Source organism: Chiloscyllium plagiosum, unplaced genomic scaffold (assembly GCF_037043375.1).
Source record: "Chiloscyllium plagiosum isolate Xiang-an unplaced genomic scaffold, Cpla_swu_hap1 HiC_scaffold_6, whole genome shotgun sequence".
In the NCBI taxonomy this organism is placed as follows: Eukaryota; Metazoa; Chordata; class Chondrichthyes; order Orectolobiformes; family Hemiscylliidae; genus Chiloscyllium; species Chiloscyllium plagiosum.
Genome location: NW_028270144.1, coordinates 31780752 through 31796652, shown reverse-complemented (window position 1 = coordinate 31796652; position 15901 = coordinate 31780752). Strand labels below are relative to the sequence as shown.

The following is a 15901-nucleotide window of genomic DNA, read 5'->3' as shown; positions in this document are numbered from 1 at the left end:
CTATAATGTCATGGAGAATTAGGGCATGGTATTTTCGAGAATGCTTACCTCTGTTCGTAATAGCGCGATTCCAGCAGCAATCGTTTTGCACGCCACAATGAAGATGTTACAAACTTGAGCAGAACAAAATTAGAGATTTCAAAGGCTGTTTTTCATCATTTATTTAAATGATTTGGATGTGAACATAGGATGTATAGTTAGTAAGTTTGCAGATGCCATCAAATTTGGAGTGCCGTGGACAGCAAAGAAGGTTACCTAAGAGTACGATGGGATTTTGATCAGATAGGCCAATGGGCTGAAGAGTAGCAGATGGAGTTTAATTTAGATAAATGTGGGATGCTGCATTTTGGAAAGGCAAATCAGGGAGGATTTATACACTTAAATGGTAAGGTTCTGGAGAGTGCTGCTGAACAAAGAGACCTTGGAGTGCAGGTGCATAGTTCCTTAAAAGTGGAGTCACAGGTAGATAGGGCAGTGAAGGCAGCGTTCAGTGTGCTTGCCTTTATTGGTCAGTGCATTGAGTTTAGGAGTTGGGAGGTTATGTTGCGGCTGTACAGGACATTAGTGAGGCCACTTTTGGAATATGGCATGCAATTCTGGTCTCCCTGTTTTAGACAAGTTGTTGTGAAACTTGAAAGGGCTCAGAGAAGATTTACAAGGATGTTACCAGGGTTTGGAAGGTTTGTGTTATATGGTGAGGCAAAATAGGCTGGCACTGTTTTCCCTGAAATGTTGAGGCTGAGGGATAACTTTATAGAGGTTTATAAAATCATGTGGGGCATGGATAAGATAAATAGAAAAGGTTTTTTACCCTGTGTGGGAGAGTCCAAAACCAGAAGGCATAGGTTTAAGGTGAGAGGAGAAAAATTTAAAAGGGATGGAAGGGGCACCTTTTTCAAGCAGAGTGGTGCATGAAGTGGTGGAGGCTACCACAGCAACAGGATTTAAAAGACATCTGGATGAGTCAATAAATAGGAAAGGTTTAGAGGCATATGGGCCAAATGCTGGCAAATGGGGCTAGATTAATTTAGGATCTGTGGTTAGCATGGACGAGTTGGACCGAAGGGTCCATTTCTGTGTTGTATACCTCTATGACTCAATGACTAAAATCTAATACCTGATCTGCCTCAATGTCCATCATATCAATGTAACCTGTAACTAGTCGTTTAACATGATGCAGTTTATTGCATGTTAACTGCAAGAGATTTCTCAAATTAGACCAGGAAGTGTTTTTCCTCTGCCACACTAGACAAAACAGGCCTCCTAGTTTCCTGCACTTAAAAAGAAGTGTTGGCAGCAACTGTCATCATGACCAAAAGTGTAGAGAGTTGGCATGCCCACACAATAAGTAACAATTTGGTAGGTTGGCAGCAGGGTAAGGTGGGCTATCAGATCAAATTATCAGAGGTTATCAGATCAGGGGATAGTCAAGTTAGGTTGGAGATGGTATTGAAGAGTTGGGAGGTGTTTAGAGGGATGGGGAGCAGTAGGCTGGCGAACCTCATCATGTTAGTTTAGGTGGTTAGGGGAGGGCATCTGTGGTGAGGAAGCATAAGGGGTTGAATCAGGTCAGGTTCAGTGGAGGGGAATCACTAGGAGGAGTCCAGAGGTAGGGCAATTCTATTATTAGGAGTTAGACTAGAAATTTCTGTCTAAAATTCCATAGCAGGTAAACAGATCATAACTGTCTGAAGTCTTCAGCTTTAGCTGAGAGTTGTAGGCTTCCTGTGAGGAGGCTGAGAATGGAGGAATTATCCCTCAGAAGTTCATAATTGCCAGGACATTTGCAAGGATTCAGAGCATCAAGATGTCCAAGGGTTTCCAAAATGCATCTCTGGTCATATATCCGGTTTCGGACTTTCTGGAGATCTGGACCATTCAGAATTTCAGTGCAAAAGTCAGCTGGATTCTCAGTGTGCGTTCTCAGAGCATGAAGCCTCATGTTAGGAGTGCTAACTGACAAAAATAATTCCAATATTTATGCTAGAGGTGGCTGTTTCACCTCAACAATGATACTAAAGATGTCAAGACATCATAAAGACACTGCAACTTATAATTACAAGTGGATTGAAACTGATGCAGCGGTTTCTTGATTTGCATGACTAATAATTGAACATGAACTGAATGTAAATCATGATAAAGTTTCAGTAGTGATTCCTCTCTTTTTTTTGTATTTAAGTTTAAAAGACACATGCTTCAGGCAACAATAGGGAGGTTTTGATCAGCATTTGATGCAGGCTGTACCTGAATTGTTGGTAGGTCCTTGAATGCTGACACTGAATCATAAAGGAATCTCCAATTTCAACTCCGGCATCTTCACCATGACTGACAATGAAAATATAATATCAAAACGAGAATCATTTTCGAAACAATTTTTAGAATTTTACCTGCATTTGTTCGGTACTGATGCTGATCAGACGTGTGACCCTGTGAGTAATACGATGAATAACCACTGGACTGCAAGTAGGAAGGAGGAGTTGGACCTCTTCTGCATTCTCGTATGCTGGCAAAAGTCTGTGAATGTGGCATACTACGCAATGGTGGAGAGCACCTGGTGAGCCGAGGTTGTGGGGGAAGTTGGTCAAATTCCTCTTCATCTTCCAGACTGCAGCAATCGTACTCTTGATCGCTGCTTGTCCCTCGCTTTGCTGAATATAATGATGTACTGGAGCTGCGTTGAGAGAGTGTTGTTGAAGTGGAAGCATAATCTTGTCGTAGACCTGGAAATCGGGCAAAATAAACAGACAAAAATAATCAACAACTGGTTTGTTGTGGTGGTGGGCACAAACAACAAATTTATAACAGAATGTAAAATAAATATTTCTGTTCTGAAGAGTAAATGTATTCAGCACTACAACAGAACACACAAAATAAATATCATAGATCACAGCATAAAAGTTAGTCCGAATTTTCAATGTCTCAATTTATCTTTATATTTGGTGTATAATTCAAACTCTCCAACTCTGCAGCTAATAAATGCATGTTCAGGGTTATCCTCATAATAAGAGTCAGATTAATTTTTCAGCTTCAGAAACTTTCCAAAACTAGATTAGACAGCCATAGTGTTAACGGATTAGATTGAGATCTTAACTGTGTACAAAAAAAAATTCTAATTCAGTAATTGGATGTATCTACTAGAGAAGATGCAAACCCTGACCTACTCTTGGGAAATAAGGCAAAGCAGGTGACTGAGATGTCAGTGTGGGAGTACTTTGCAGCGAGTGACCATAATTCTATTAGTTTTAAAATAGTGATGGAAAACGATAGACTGGATCTAAAAGTTAATGTTCTAAATTGGAGGAAGGCCAATTTTGACCGTATTAGGCAAGAAATTTCAAGAGTTGATTGGGGATAGATGTTTGCAGGTAAAGGGACAACAGGAAAATATGAAAACTTCAAAAATGAGATAATGAAAGTCCAGAAACACTATGTTCCTGTTAGGGTGAAGGGCAAGGCTTAGATCACATGGAATACTGGTAGAACTAGCCCTCTGGATACAGAACTGGCTTGAAAGTAGAAGACAGAGGGTGTTGGTGGAGGGTTACATTTCAGACTAGAGGCCTGTGACCAGCAGTTTGCTGCAAGAATTGGTGCTGGGTCCACTGCTTTTCATCATTTACATAAATGATTTGGATGTGTTGATAGGATATATGGTTAGTAAGCCTGCAGCTGACACCAAAAGTGGACAGCAAAAGTTACCTGAAAATACAAAGGGATCTGGATTAGATAGCCCAATAGACAGAGGAGTGGCAGCTGGAGTTTAATTTAGATAAATGCGAGATGCTGCATTTTGGAAAGGCAAATCAAAGCAGGACTTATATGTTTAATAGTCAGGTCCTGGGGAGTGTTGCTGAACAAAGATTCATTGGAGTGCAAGTTCCTTGAAAAATGGAATCACAGGTGGATAGAATAGTGAAGGCAGTGCTTGGTATGCATGTCTTTATTGGTCAAAGCAATGAGTATAGGAGTTGGGAGGTCATGTTTGCAGCTGTACAGGACATTGGGTTAAGCCACTCTTGGAAGATTGCAAGCAATTCTGGTCTCCCTGCTATAGGAAGGATTTTGTGAAACTTGAAAGGGATAAAAAAAAATTTACAAGAATCTTGCCAGGACTGGAGGGTTTGAGCTATCAGGAGACACTGAATAGGCAGGGGCTATTTACTGGAGTTTTGGAGGCTGAAGGAATGACTTTAGAGGTTTATAAAATCATGACAGGCATGGATATGGTGAATAGACAAAGACTTTACTCTGGGGTGGGGGTGTCCAAAATTAACAGCATAGGTTTAAGGTGAGAGGAGAAAGATTTAAAAGGGATCCAAGAGACAACATTTTCACACAAAGGGTGGTCCATGTATGGAACAAGCTGTCAGAGGAAGTGGTGGAGGCTGGTACAATTGCAACATTTAAAAGGCACCTGGATGGGTATATGAATAGGAAGTTCAAAGTTTGAGAGAAGATTTGTAGCTCGGGTGCTTGTTGTTGGTGGTTCTGTTCGCCGAGCTGGGAATTTGTGTTGCAGACGTTTCATCCCCTGTCTAGGGGACATCCTCAGTGCTTGGGAGCCTCCTGTGAAGCGCTTCTGGAATCTTTCCTCTGGCATTTATAGTGGTTTGAATCATACACAAAAACTATGTTTTTCAATAACTAGAATACAAGCCATGATTCAACTGGTGACTTTCTCACCTCCGGATCAGAAGGATGTGATAAAAGATGTTAAGCTGTTGAAGGTGTTAGCCATTTTATCTGGCTGACACCAATTGTTACAGTTAACCTGAGAATGTAACTTTTAAAAAAGGTTTTGTGATTTACATATGAAAGAAGTGAAACTATCATGGTCATTCCAATAGATGAGAGACTCAACAAATAATCAAGGTATTTTTCAATGTATAATTTCAGTTACATCACACTGTAAACTTTTGCTATAAATTCTGTGTCTTACAATTGTGTATTCCACAACCACCTGATGAAGGAGCAAAAGCTAGTGCTCCAAAAGCTAGTGCTTCCAATTAAACCTGTTGGACTATAACCTGGTGTTGTGTGATTTTTAACTTTGTACACCCCAGTCCAATACCAGCACCTCCAAATCTGGTTGAGACAGTAGGCTATGCCTTTATCTGCTCTATGTCATTACCTCCCTGGTGTCATGGCCAATATTTATTCCTCCACTTCAGACAAATACAGATTGTTTCACTGCTGCTCAAGACCTTATTTTACAAACTGACTGCCACATTGCCAATATTACAGAAGTGGTTACATTTCAAAAATGGTTTCTTGTTTGCAGTGTTCTGCAACATACTGAGGTCATGTAAAGCTCTTAACACAAAGCCTGACATGTGAGATAATGCATAACTTTAAAAAAAAAGGAAAGTTACAAACTAGCACTTTTAAGATAGAGTGCTCTAGCTAATTAAATCAATATTCCCAGTGGTGAAACTGTGAAGTTCTTTTAAGGATAGGGAATAAAACTTTCTTTACAAAATAAACATGCAGACAGAGAATGAGCAACTTGCTAATGTACATTACTCCAGTGAACAAACTGCAAAAATCCATCAAAATTAAAATTTTTGTTTAGGTCAGTGTTCTTTGCAGCGAATACCTGATTTTGAAGCAAGAAGGCCAGTTCTGATAATTCCACAAGGTTAGTTTGAACAAAAATGAGTACCTTGCGAAGCAGAAGCTGGACAGATCATAGTATCACGTTTACCAAGCAATTATAAAACATACTGGAAAAAAACCTGCAAATAGCTATTGAGAGATCTCAGGGGTGGGGGATTAGTTACAAGGGAATGTAATGTGAGATGTAGCATTGGTTCCACAAGTGCTCAGCTACAAAAATGGGAGTACATTATGGTTTACTAAGGTCATCTTCAGAAAAACAAAAGCAAGCAGGCCTACCCCTAATAAGTCAAAACAAGTTTTATGGCAAAAATATTAAATAGCCAAGAATTTGAAGGCAATGTACATAACACAGCCAAATTTGAGGTGAGTGCTGAAAGAAATTAAATCATCAGATAATTGCACTTGAAGTCTTGAATTAAGAATTTACTCTATCTCAAAACTATAATGGCAAACGAAAGTTAACATAGAAAATTCCACTTGATTCCACCGTTGTCAGCTTAAGTACTATCATCACTATAAGGCAATTGCTTCTTTCAGATTTCAACCCAAAACTGAAAGATTTTTAAAATAAAGATGAAAGGGGAGTCCTTCAAATGTTAGAAGAAATTATTCCTTCACCCCTACTGAAGGGAAATTAAGTTGTAACAAAATTTACATGAATTACAGAAATATTCGTTTGCAGTCCAAACTTATAATAAGCATTCAGACAAGGAAATGCAAAACCTAGAATTGTGGAGAATATTAGATTCTTGTTAGCATACTCCATTGTGAGCTTTATTTAAAAATAATGCAGGAGAAATCCAGTATTGTTGCTCACCCATGACCAGGTCATTGCTCCAAACAAAGGAAATTATTTGAAACACTGCACTTGCTAAAAGGTGAGAATATTCTTTGACAATATTTCTTGCTAATATGAGATATATTACAGTGTGCGCTTAACTATTAACACACTCACTTTCTTCTTGTAGTCTTGCCATGATCTGGACATCTGTCAAATCCTGTAGTTTATAACCCATGGAGATAGATTCATCATCAAGCTCAGAAGTGCTCAGTTCACTGTCGATCGATGACTGTGGGCTGAGTGGAAGATTTCGGATTGCATAACCTGTAAATACACGTAAGCAAAATCAGGTGTAACTATTTGATGAACAATTGCATATTTTAAATGAAAGCAGGATAAAAGTTGCCTCAACTGAATAAATGTATGGTTTTAAAATCCTTTTTGAAACTGACTCAGCAATTGAGAAATCTTACAAGAGTACAGGCATGACTTGACAGCGAAACTTGAAATTTACTAACAGTGTACATGATGAAGCCAGCACTAGACCCAGAGGCACTTGGAAAAAAGCCTCCCATAATGCCCTGTGTATAATGGAGACTGATTAAAAGCAATTTACATCTTTTTCACTTATCAAGGACTGGGAATTGTTCAAAGTCAGTAAAAAGCACTAAGAAATGTTGGCTTTTCTTTGTTGTCTACGTATTGCACTCAATACAAAGTCTTTGCTGGTTGCAATAGATATACTATAATCCAAAACAGCAGACATGGGCTATCACAAGAATGAAGCTTCAATCTGAACTAGAAAAAAAAATTTTAAAAGTTTCTTTTCAACTTTGTTCATTCCACACATATCCTTACACAATTCTTAATGGCCACCATGTCACTGTATTGACACTAGTTTATTATAATTAGTATTAGTTGCTTTAGTAACCACTATGATAAACATTAGCTGTCTGGGAAATCAGAAGACCAATATAAGGTGTAAATTTAGTTCTGATATTGTAATACTATTCCGAAAATTGAATGATGCCTGATGTTTCCTCGTCTTTTCTCCTGCATCTTCACTGTTGGTGGGTACTATAGCTTCGAGCTAGTGCTGATCTCCTCCTTAAAGGCAGCCTCTTGTTGAAGCCATATTAATTTCAGTAGGTCATTAAAGCTAGTTCAGAAAGTTGCATGGGTGTAAGGAGAGACGTTTTGCACATATCCTGGACAAGAAATTATAATTGGAAGCAAGCAGTTAGCATATAAATTGAGGCAGTTTTCAACTTCAGACCAGCAGACAAATTCATCCTTGCCTACTTATAGTAAAATTGAAACCTAAGATTTCATGCATGCAGAGACAGATTTATTTTCATTAGATTTTACTGTAACCAACATTTACTGAAGAGCATTTATGATGTCTCTTTGTGCTCTTTTAAGAAAAGCATTACATGTAAAATAGATGACCGGCATTGAAATAATGATGAAATATCATTCAAACCTGTTAAATGTTTGCTATCAATACTGCTATCTTCTCTGTTTGACCAACCAAAAAACCATGAAAATCATCAAGACCTATCAGAAGGTGATGCATAAAAGCAAGCAAAAGTTACATTTGACTTTGAAACCAATTATGAAGCAAGAAAATACTGATGTGAGCAACAAGGTGATAGGAAAACCAAAGTAATCATACTGCAAAATTCCATGGGAAGGACTATTAACTTTGGCAGAATGGTAAAACTTGGACCTTCAGTCTGGCTGTACACCCCACCTGACTTAAATTTTCATTGAGATCAATTTTACTTCTCTGTCGAAGTCAAATACTCTGCCCCATGTCTGTATGGAAGTAAAGTAAACTTAGCATTGTAAGCAGAATAGTTAAACAGTTGATATCAAAATTTCTGATTTGCAAGGACCTAAAGCATATCAGAAGTATCCAGCATCACATCTTGAGTTGTTTCTCCTTGACGTATAATCATCAGCAATAAGGTTATTAATGTTGAATACAGCCCCACTGCACTGATGTCTGCTCAAAGGGTAAAAGTGAAAGCCTGTAATTATCTGGTTTTGCATATTATCTATACACTATGAATTCTGTAGCCATCATTAACAATGTTGCAGACGTATAGTTCGGGAGAAATTTCTTGCTGTTGCATCTGACATACCCTCCTTCCCAACTCCCTTTTACCACCTCACAGGAGAAGTTTTTCGAATTAAGCTACAGAGTTATCAGGAAAGGCTTTCACTATTGCATCCATTCTAGACTGAATTAGGTCTTCAAGCTACTGAAAATGAAAACAAAATCTATATAATACTTGGCTGGTTTAATTGCAGGGCCTACCTTCTATTGACAGGTTTTGAAGCAAATTTGTGACAGCATGGACAAGTTCTAATAATGGAACAGATTCTTGCTGGGGTGGAGGAAAATGTGGTGACATAGTAGTAACATCAGTGCACTATTACTTCAGAGGCCCAGGTCCAAGACTCTGGGGCATGGGTTCAAATTCTACCACACTCAATAAATCCGGAATATGAAGCTAGCTTTGGTAATGATGACCATGACACTACCAATTGTCATAAAAACCAATCTGATTCACTCAGGATTTAGGAAAGGAAATCTGCCATCCTTATCTGGTCTGGCTACTGGTCACTCCAGACCTTTAACAATGTGGTTGACTCTTATCCACCTTCTGAAATGGCCTAGAGAGCCACTTAGGTCAAAGGCAACTAGTGATGACAACAAACGATGCCCACTATTGTCTTGAATATTTGGTGAACTGCAACATTCCTTAATTGTCCAACCCAATGAGTCTTAATCTTCCTAATTCAATTTATCTGTATGATTATTAGGGCTTTGAAACTTATTAGGGATTTGAAACATTCATCATATGCCCAATATAATTATATCCTTCTGTCACTCCAGTGTTGAAACTGAGATTAATAACAGAATCATAGAATCTAGGATACAGACGGGGCCATTTCACCAATTATTTCCTCTTTTAAAGAGTTTTCCAATTAAACCCACTCTTGCCTGTTCCCTTGAATGCTGAAATGTTCTCCCTACAATTAAATTTATCCAAATCATCTTTGAAAGCTACAACTGACTTTGTTTCCTCTGACCAACTTTTCAGTTATAATCATTGCATTAAATAAAAACCTCCCCGTCCTATCTCAGAGTGTAAATCACCTTTAAACATGCCCTCTTCTTATTGGCCCTTTCACCATGGAAAAAAAAATTCATTTATCTGCTCCATAAACCCTTTCATGATTTTGAACACCTCTACCAATCCCTCTTAATCAACTCTGTTCAAGAGATAGCAATGCTTTATTAACTCCTGAACTAATGCATTATGCCTGATCTTCCAATCCAGGCACTTACTATAATAATAAAGATGGAGTATACAAGAAGTACACTGCACTTAGGGAAGCTAACACTAGTATTTACTATTCAATCTTGTCATCACGAGATAGCAAATGCTGTTCGAGATACTCTGGAGTTTCAATGAAGATCACTAGATTATGTCTTGATGCTGCCTGAGCCTTAAAAGCAGCAGGACTGTTAAAGGAGCAGGTAAGATGAATGGCCTGTGAAAATCATGATGTTCAAGATAATGCCATAGGATGTTTAAATGAATTTTGATGAGATGTGGCAAGACTGTAATTCAATTTGTGCAAATAAGATCAACAACTTGCTGGCCTTCAAATTTAAATATTCCATCTTTGTGAATTTGTGTCTTCTCAGCCAGAGTCTGTGTGCCCCTGTTGTCTGCTATTCCTGGAGTTAGTGTAATAGCAAGTGGAAGAGCCCATATGATGATGTCGGAATAAAGGGAAGCTGTTAGCTTTTGTTCAGAGTCTTCAACTTATGCTAGTTATAATAGAATAGGTACGAGGTCAGCAGCTTTTACTCCTGATCTATGATCAGAAAAGTGGTTCAGGAGACATATATATCATTACTTTCAACAACTAACAAGGTGATTTGTGATTGTTGTGCTTCACATTTTGAAATGAGTCACATTGCCAGAGAGGAAAATGCAGCATTTCATTGAACATGGACCAACGTTATTAAAGGACTATAAGATCATAAAATATCGGTGCAGAACTAGATAATTTGGCCCATCGAGTCCTCTCCAGTGTTTGATGATGACTGATAGGTTTCTTAATTCCAATGTCCTACCTTCTCCCCACAACCTTTGATCCCTTTACAAATCAACAATCTATGTACCCGTATCTTAAGTACACTCAGTCACTGGTCTTAACAGCCTTCTGCAGCAATGAGCTCTACAGGTACATTACTCTTCTCCTCATCTCATTTCGAAGCAGTCATCCCTCCATTCTAACCTTGTGGAAGCATCATCTCCACATTTAGTCTATTCAGGCCTCCCGGTATTCTGTAAGTTTCAATGAGGTCTCCCCTCAACCTCCTAAACTCCATCACAGACCCAGAGTCCTTAACAGCACCTCAGTTGACAAATCCTTCATCCCTAGGTTCATTTGTGTAAACCTCCTCTAGATGCCTCCAGGGATAGCATATCCTTCCTTAGATATGGGGCCCAAAACTACTCACAATATTCCAAATGCAGCCTGACCAATGCCTTACATAGCCTCAGTACTAGATTTATGCCTTTGCATGACAGCCCTCTCAAAAGATATGCTCACATTGCATTTGCCTTCCTAACTGTCAAATGAACCTGATGCTCACCTTAAAAGAGAATCCTGAACTAGGACTCCTAAACTCCTTTGTGTTTCAGATTTCCAAAGCCGTTTCTGCTATTCTTCCAACCAAAGTGTGTAACCTCACATTTTGCCACATTGAATTCCATCTGCCACTTCTTCACCAAATCTTCTCACCTGTCCCTGCTATTTCAACACTACCTGTCCCTCCATCTATCTTCGTCATCAGAAAACCTAGCAACAATGTCCCCAATTGCTTTGCACAGATTGTTAATGTACAAGATGAATGATCATGGTCCTAACTGTGGAACTCCACTAGTCACTGGATTCTGAAAAGACCCCTTTATCCAATGTTTTTGTCTTTTGCCAGTACTTTGCCCCTAACACCATGGGCCCTTATCTTAGTTAGCAGCCTCCTGTACAGCCCCTTGTTAAAGGCCTTCTGGAAATCCAAATAGACCATGTCCACTGGCTTTCCTTTGTCTAACAAGCTCATTACCTCCTTTGAGGAGGTCTTACAGATTTCTCAGTATGACTCCCCTTTATGAAGTTATGCTGACACAGCCCTATTTTATCACACACTTCCAAGTATTCCACAACCTCATTCTTAATAATGAACTCTCAAATCTTGCAACAACTTCGTTTCCGGTCTTGTGCCTCCCTCCCTTCTTAAACAAGGATATTATGCTCGCCATTTTCCAATCCTCTGGGACTCTCCCTGACACCAGTGATTTCTAAAAGATCACTAGCAATGCCTGCACAATCTCCTCAGCTATTTCTTTCAGTACCCTGGGGTATAGACCATCCAGTCCAGGTGATTTATCCACCTTCACACATTTCAGCTTTCCCCAGCACCTTCTACTTCGTGATGGCCACTACATTCACCTCAACCACCGAGTCTCTAGAAGTTCTGGCATGTTAATGGCATCTTCAACTGAAGATTGATGCAAAGTTCCTATTCAGTTTCTCCACTAAAAAGGCAGCAAAATAATTTATTTCAATGTATGGTAAAACCTTTATTGACACTATTCGAATGAAAGTTTGCACCAAAATAGTAGTTCTAGATGCAGCCACATGGAATGTGAAGCTGGTGATCTCCATTCAATCTTACTCGGATAAATCTGAATGCCTGTGATACTCATGTGAATAAAACTTCAACAAATTTTGGCTGTTCAGGTCCATACATAAAAAGGCCATGGAGGAAATTTGGCTCTGGTACAATCCAGAAGCTGAATGAAAGCAAAGGATTAATGTTCTCTGCATCGTATCCTTCTTCAGATTGCATCTGGGAAGAAACACACATGGAAATCATCTCCACTCTTTCCAAGGACTTCAGAATTCACTCTTTACTCCCAACGCTTTCATCAAGATGCAACTGATACATTGAAAAGTCAAACTTCACTTAACTTTACCATTGAATCTTGACTTCTCTTCTTAGATTCCCTACTCTTTGTAAAGATCTTGTGGTGGAATAGAGTGAGGTTTAGCTCTTCCCCAAAGTCTTTGGTTTAAAAAAAACTGAACTCAGCTAGTGAATAAAACATCCTTGCAAAACTACACTGATGAGACTCAATAACACTGTAAATATGAAAACAGTTAGCATCACAGCTAGTTCAGATAATGGTCATTATTAGACTGTGTAAAATACCTCCAAATTACTTTAGGGAACAACAGCACACAGCACACCAAGGATTGGAATTTCATTCCTCCATCCATAGCAGAGGGTTAAAATAGTTGGGAGGGAGTTTTACGATTTTTATATACAATTCCCAGTGAGAGGGATTTTATGGTCCCAAGGTAAGAATGCGGATAGTCAGCTTGGACAATTTAACTCTGTTCATGCAACTACATTGTGGAGAAGCCATTTCAAACCTACCTGCTGTTTCCATGGTATCATCAAAACTTTGTTTTGGAAAAAAAAAGAGTCCTATGCTTCATGGCACTTCAGACAAATATGGTCAGGTTGTGGGTGGTGAGGATGTGTGATGGGGAGGAGCCTACTCTGCAGTTGGGAACTTTTTGACAGGTAGGTTCAAGAGTTTGATCGATATCCAATACTATGTTTAGATGTAGTTTGCTAAGTATGTTTCTAATACAGTGAGTCATCATAGGCCTCTGCACTCAAAAGGTAAGTGGCCATCAAATTAACCAGAATTGTATAAGTGCTTGTGCCGCAAGATACTTTCTCTATGGATGAAGTGTTTTACATTTGACAGTATCAAAAATCAATAGTATCTTGTCATCTGGACCCCAGGTTTGTTTTTTTTATATATTAATTTAAAGTCTAAACATCTGTGAGCATTTAAAATAGCACAACAGATATTTGACTCACTTAATTGGAAGCCCACCCATCAGATCTTCACAAAAAGTTAAATGATCATCTTTTCAGTCAACTTCAAACACCTCAGTTTGTTTATTCAGTTATGCAATGGAATATTGCAATGAATGCTTGGCTGATTTCTAAATCCCACTAATTGGATTAGTTCAGGTTTTCTGTGAAGGGAATTGCAAGCTTTACTTGATTAATCCTATATGCTGCTCATAATCTATTAAAGTATTATGAAGTGTTTTTTCTAATTGCTGCTTATGTAACTTGATAAGAGTTATGAGTGCTTAAAAAGAATGTAATTGCTCATGTGCTTGATTAATGGGATAATGACAGTCCAAAAGGACCATTATTTTCCCCCAAGTAGAGTTTAATTGAGTGTTTGTTTGTTTATCTTTTAACCATTTCAAAGATTGTTAGTGTGTTCGCCAGCTCTGCCTTGTGTAGATGCTAGGTAAGTAGGTACAGAATGAGCTTAGAAATATGGATGAGGCAGGGGATCATGCATTCAGTTTATAATGGGTAAGGTCTCAATAGGTATGAAGGGGCATAAAAGATATGGTATATGGAAGGAACATGGAGTTGATATGACAGATAACTGGGGTCGAAGAATGGTCCTTAACACTCATTTGCATAACTGGACCATTGTTCCAGTGAATGGAGCTGCGTCCTCTAATCAGCCCACTTCCACACTTGTCTTCCTTGATTCAGTTGGCAGTACAGCTGGATTGGGAAGCAGAGTGACTCAACAGTATATAGTTCAGGCCTCAACCTTGCCCTTGCCTGAAACATGGCGACCCTCACATTAAACTCGCCACTTTTCATTACAGTCCAATGAGAAATGGGTCCTATGAGATGGCAGTGATGCTCACTTCACTTCATTTACATTCCCATCTTGGACCCGCCTCTGGGAGATACTGCCCCAACCATAAAAATAACACAGATAGACACTGCTGGGCAAGAGCCGGGTTTGCACTGTCACAAAATGGCTCACCTGAAATGTGAAGATCTGGATCTGTGTGTTTGCCTTCAAATCTTTTCTCTACTATTTTGGACCTTTTAACATGAAGAGCTAATGGCTCACTTAAAATGACAGGCAAAGACATTTTGGACAAATGCTGTGTACTAATCTTCCTTAAAGGGAATTAACTGGAGCTTTAACTTCTTACCTTATGTCTCTGCTAATGAAACACTTTTCAACAAAATGCAGAAAATAAACAAAGTCCTTATTTTAGAAAGTGGGGGAGAAATGTAATTAAACTGGTTGCTATAGTAGCAGTATTTACAATGACTACATTCAAAAGCAATATAATATATTTAAGACCATGCATAACTGGTGTATTTTCCCTCAGGAGGAATCTTAGAAAGGAACTTGGTAACCTTTGTTATCCCCTTTTTTAATTGTGCTGTTGATGCTTTATCATCTGAAATATCTAATGAAGGAGTTATTCTTCATGTTTCATTTTTTTGTTAGAAATCACAATCCAAACAGTTAGGATTTTTCACAGATTACCCAGGTTTTCCTTATTAGAATTATATTAAGCGGTGCATGCAAGTAGCAGTATGTGTGCAATGCTTACATCATGAGAAACAAACATTCAAGCTGTTCCAGTTTTATACTCTACCTGGTCTTTCAGAGATTAGTAATTGTTTAGTAACAGGTTTGTAGAGGCTTTGAGAGCTAAACCCATTGGTATATGGACTATATCCTGTAAACGAGCTACATGGAAGACCAGAAGTGTAAGAATTCGAAAACAGGCTTTTCCATCGATTGGCTTTTGAAGGAAAGAAGCAAAGACACAATTAGATTTGACAAACCTCTGCTTGAAGTGTTCGCTTATATAAAATAAAACAACAAATCATATACATTACAGCATGGAATAGCTTCATTCAGCAGAATATTTAATGCCAACAGCCCATTAAAACCACTGGGTTTCCAACTATTAATATTTAGGGTGACATGTGCAAATTGAAGTTTTGTAAATGTACCATGAAATTACAAAATTCAATAAAGGTAAAGTTGAACTTTATTTTTAGATAAACAACAATGAATACCAGGCTTCAGAATATTCCAAGCTATGTAGAGCATCCTTCAACTATGAAGGATAAATCCCTGTTATCACTTTGTTTCTCCTCAATGCTTCCAGAAATACTGATTGCAGTGCGTATCAACATCAACTATCTAATCCAAAAACTGGTCTACAGGCTATTGAGCAGTTATAGAATCAGGCTTTGCTCTGATGCCTTCTTTACCCAGTATTGACTCCTTAGTGAGGGAGGCAACAGATACTGTTCAGGAAATAAGAACTTTAAGCAATGTATCCTCTTTATTGGCAACAATAGCCAAGGTGAAGTGCAATGCCTCTGCTTTGCTAAGGAAAGAAACTTGGATTAAATGCTAAAAGGAAATCTGAATCATCAGTCACTTGAATTCAAGTTATTAAAAGAACTAGGGACAAGACTAAATTCACGCTCCAACCCTACACGAAATCAAGCCCTCGATCTCCAGATAACTATCC

General features: G+C 38.6%; 1 protein-coding gene across 2 annotated transcripts in view; it reads right to left on the bottom strand.

Annotated features, from left to right (window-relative positions):
• slain1a (SLAIN family member 1a) overlaps positions 1 to 15901 on the bottom strand; it is a 123199-nt gene that overhangs the window by 37908 nt on the left and 69390 nt on the right. The window contains exons 3-5 of one of the 2 annotated variants that reach the window (XM_043692680.2): positions 15008 to 15157; positions 6575 to 6724; positions 2388 to 2720 (exon numbers count right to left, since the gene is read on the bottom strand). In XM_043692680.2, the coding sequence (XP_043548615.2) occupies positions 2388 to 2720; positions 6575 to 6724; positions 15008 to 15157 (633 nt within the window). The remainder of the gene's footprint in view (positions 1 to 2387; positions 2721 to 6574; positions 6725 to 15007; positions 15158 to 15901) is intronic. The other variant, XM_087987972.1, reaches the window with a different exon arrangement.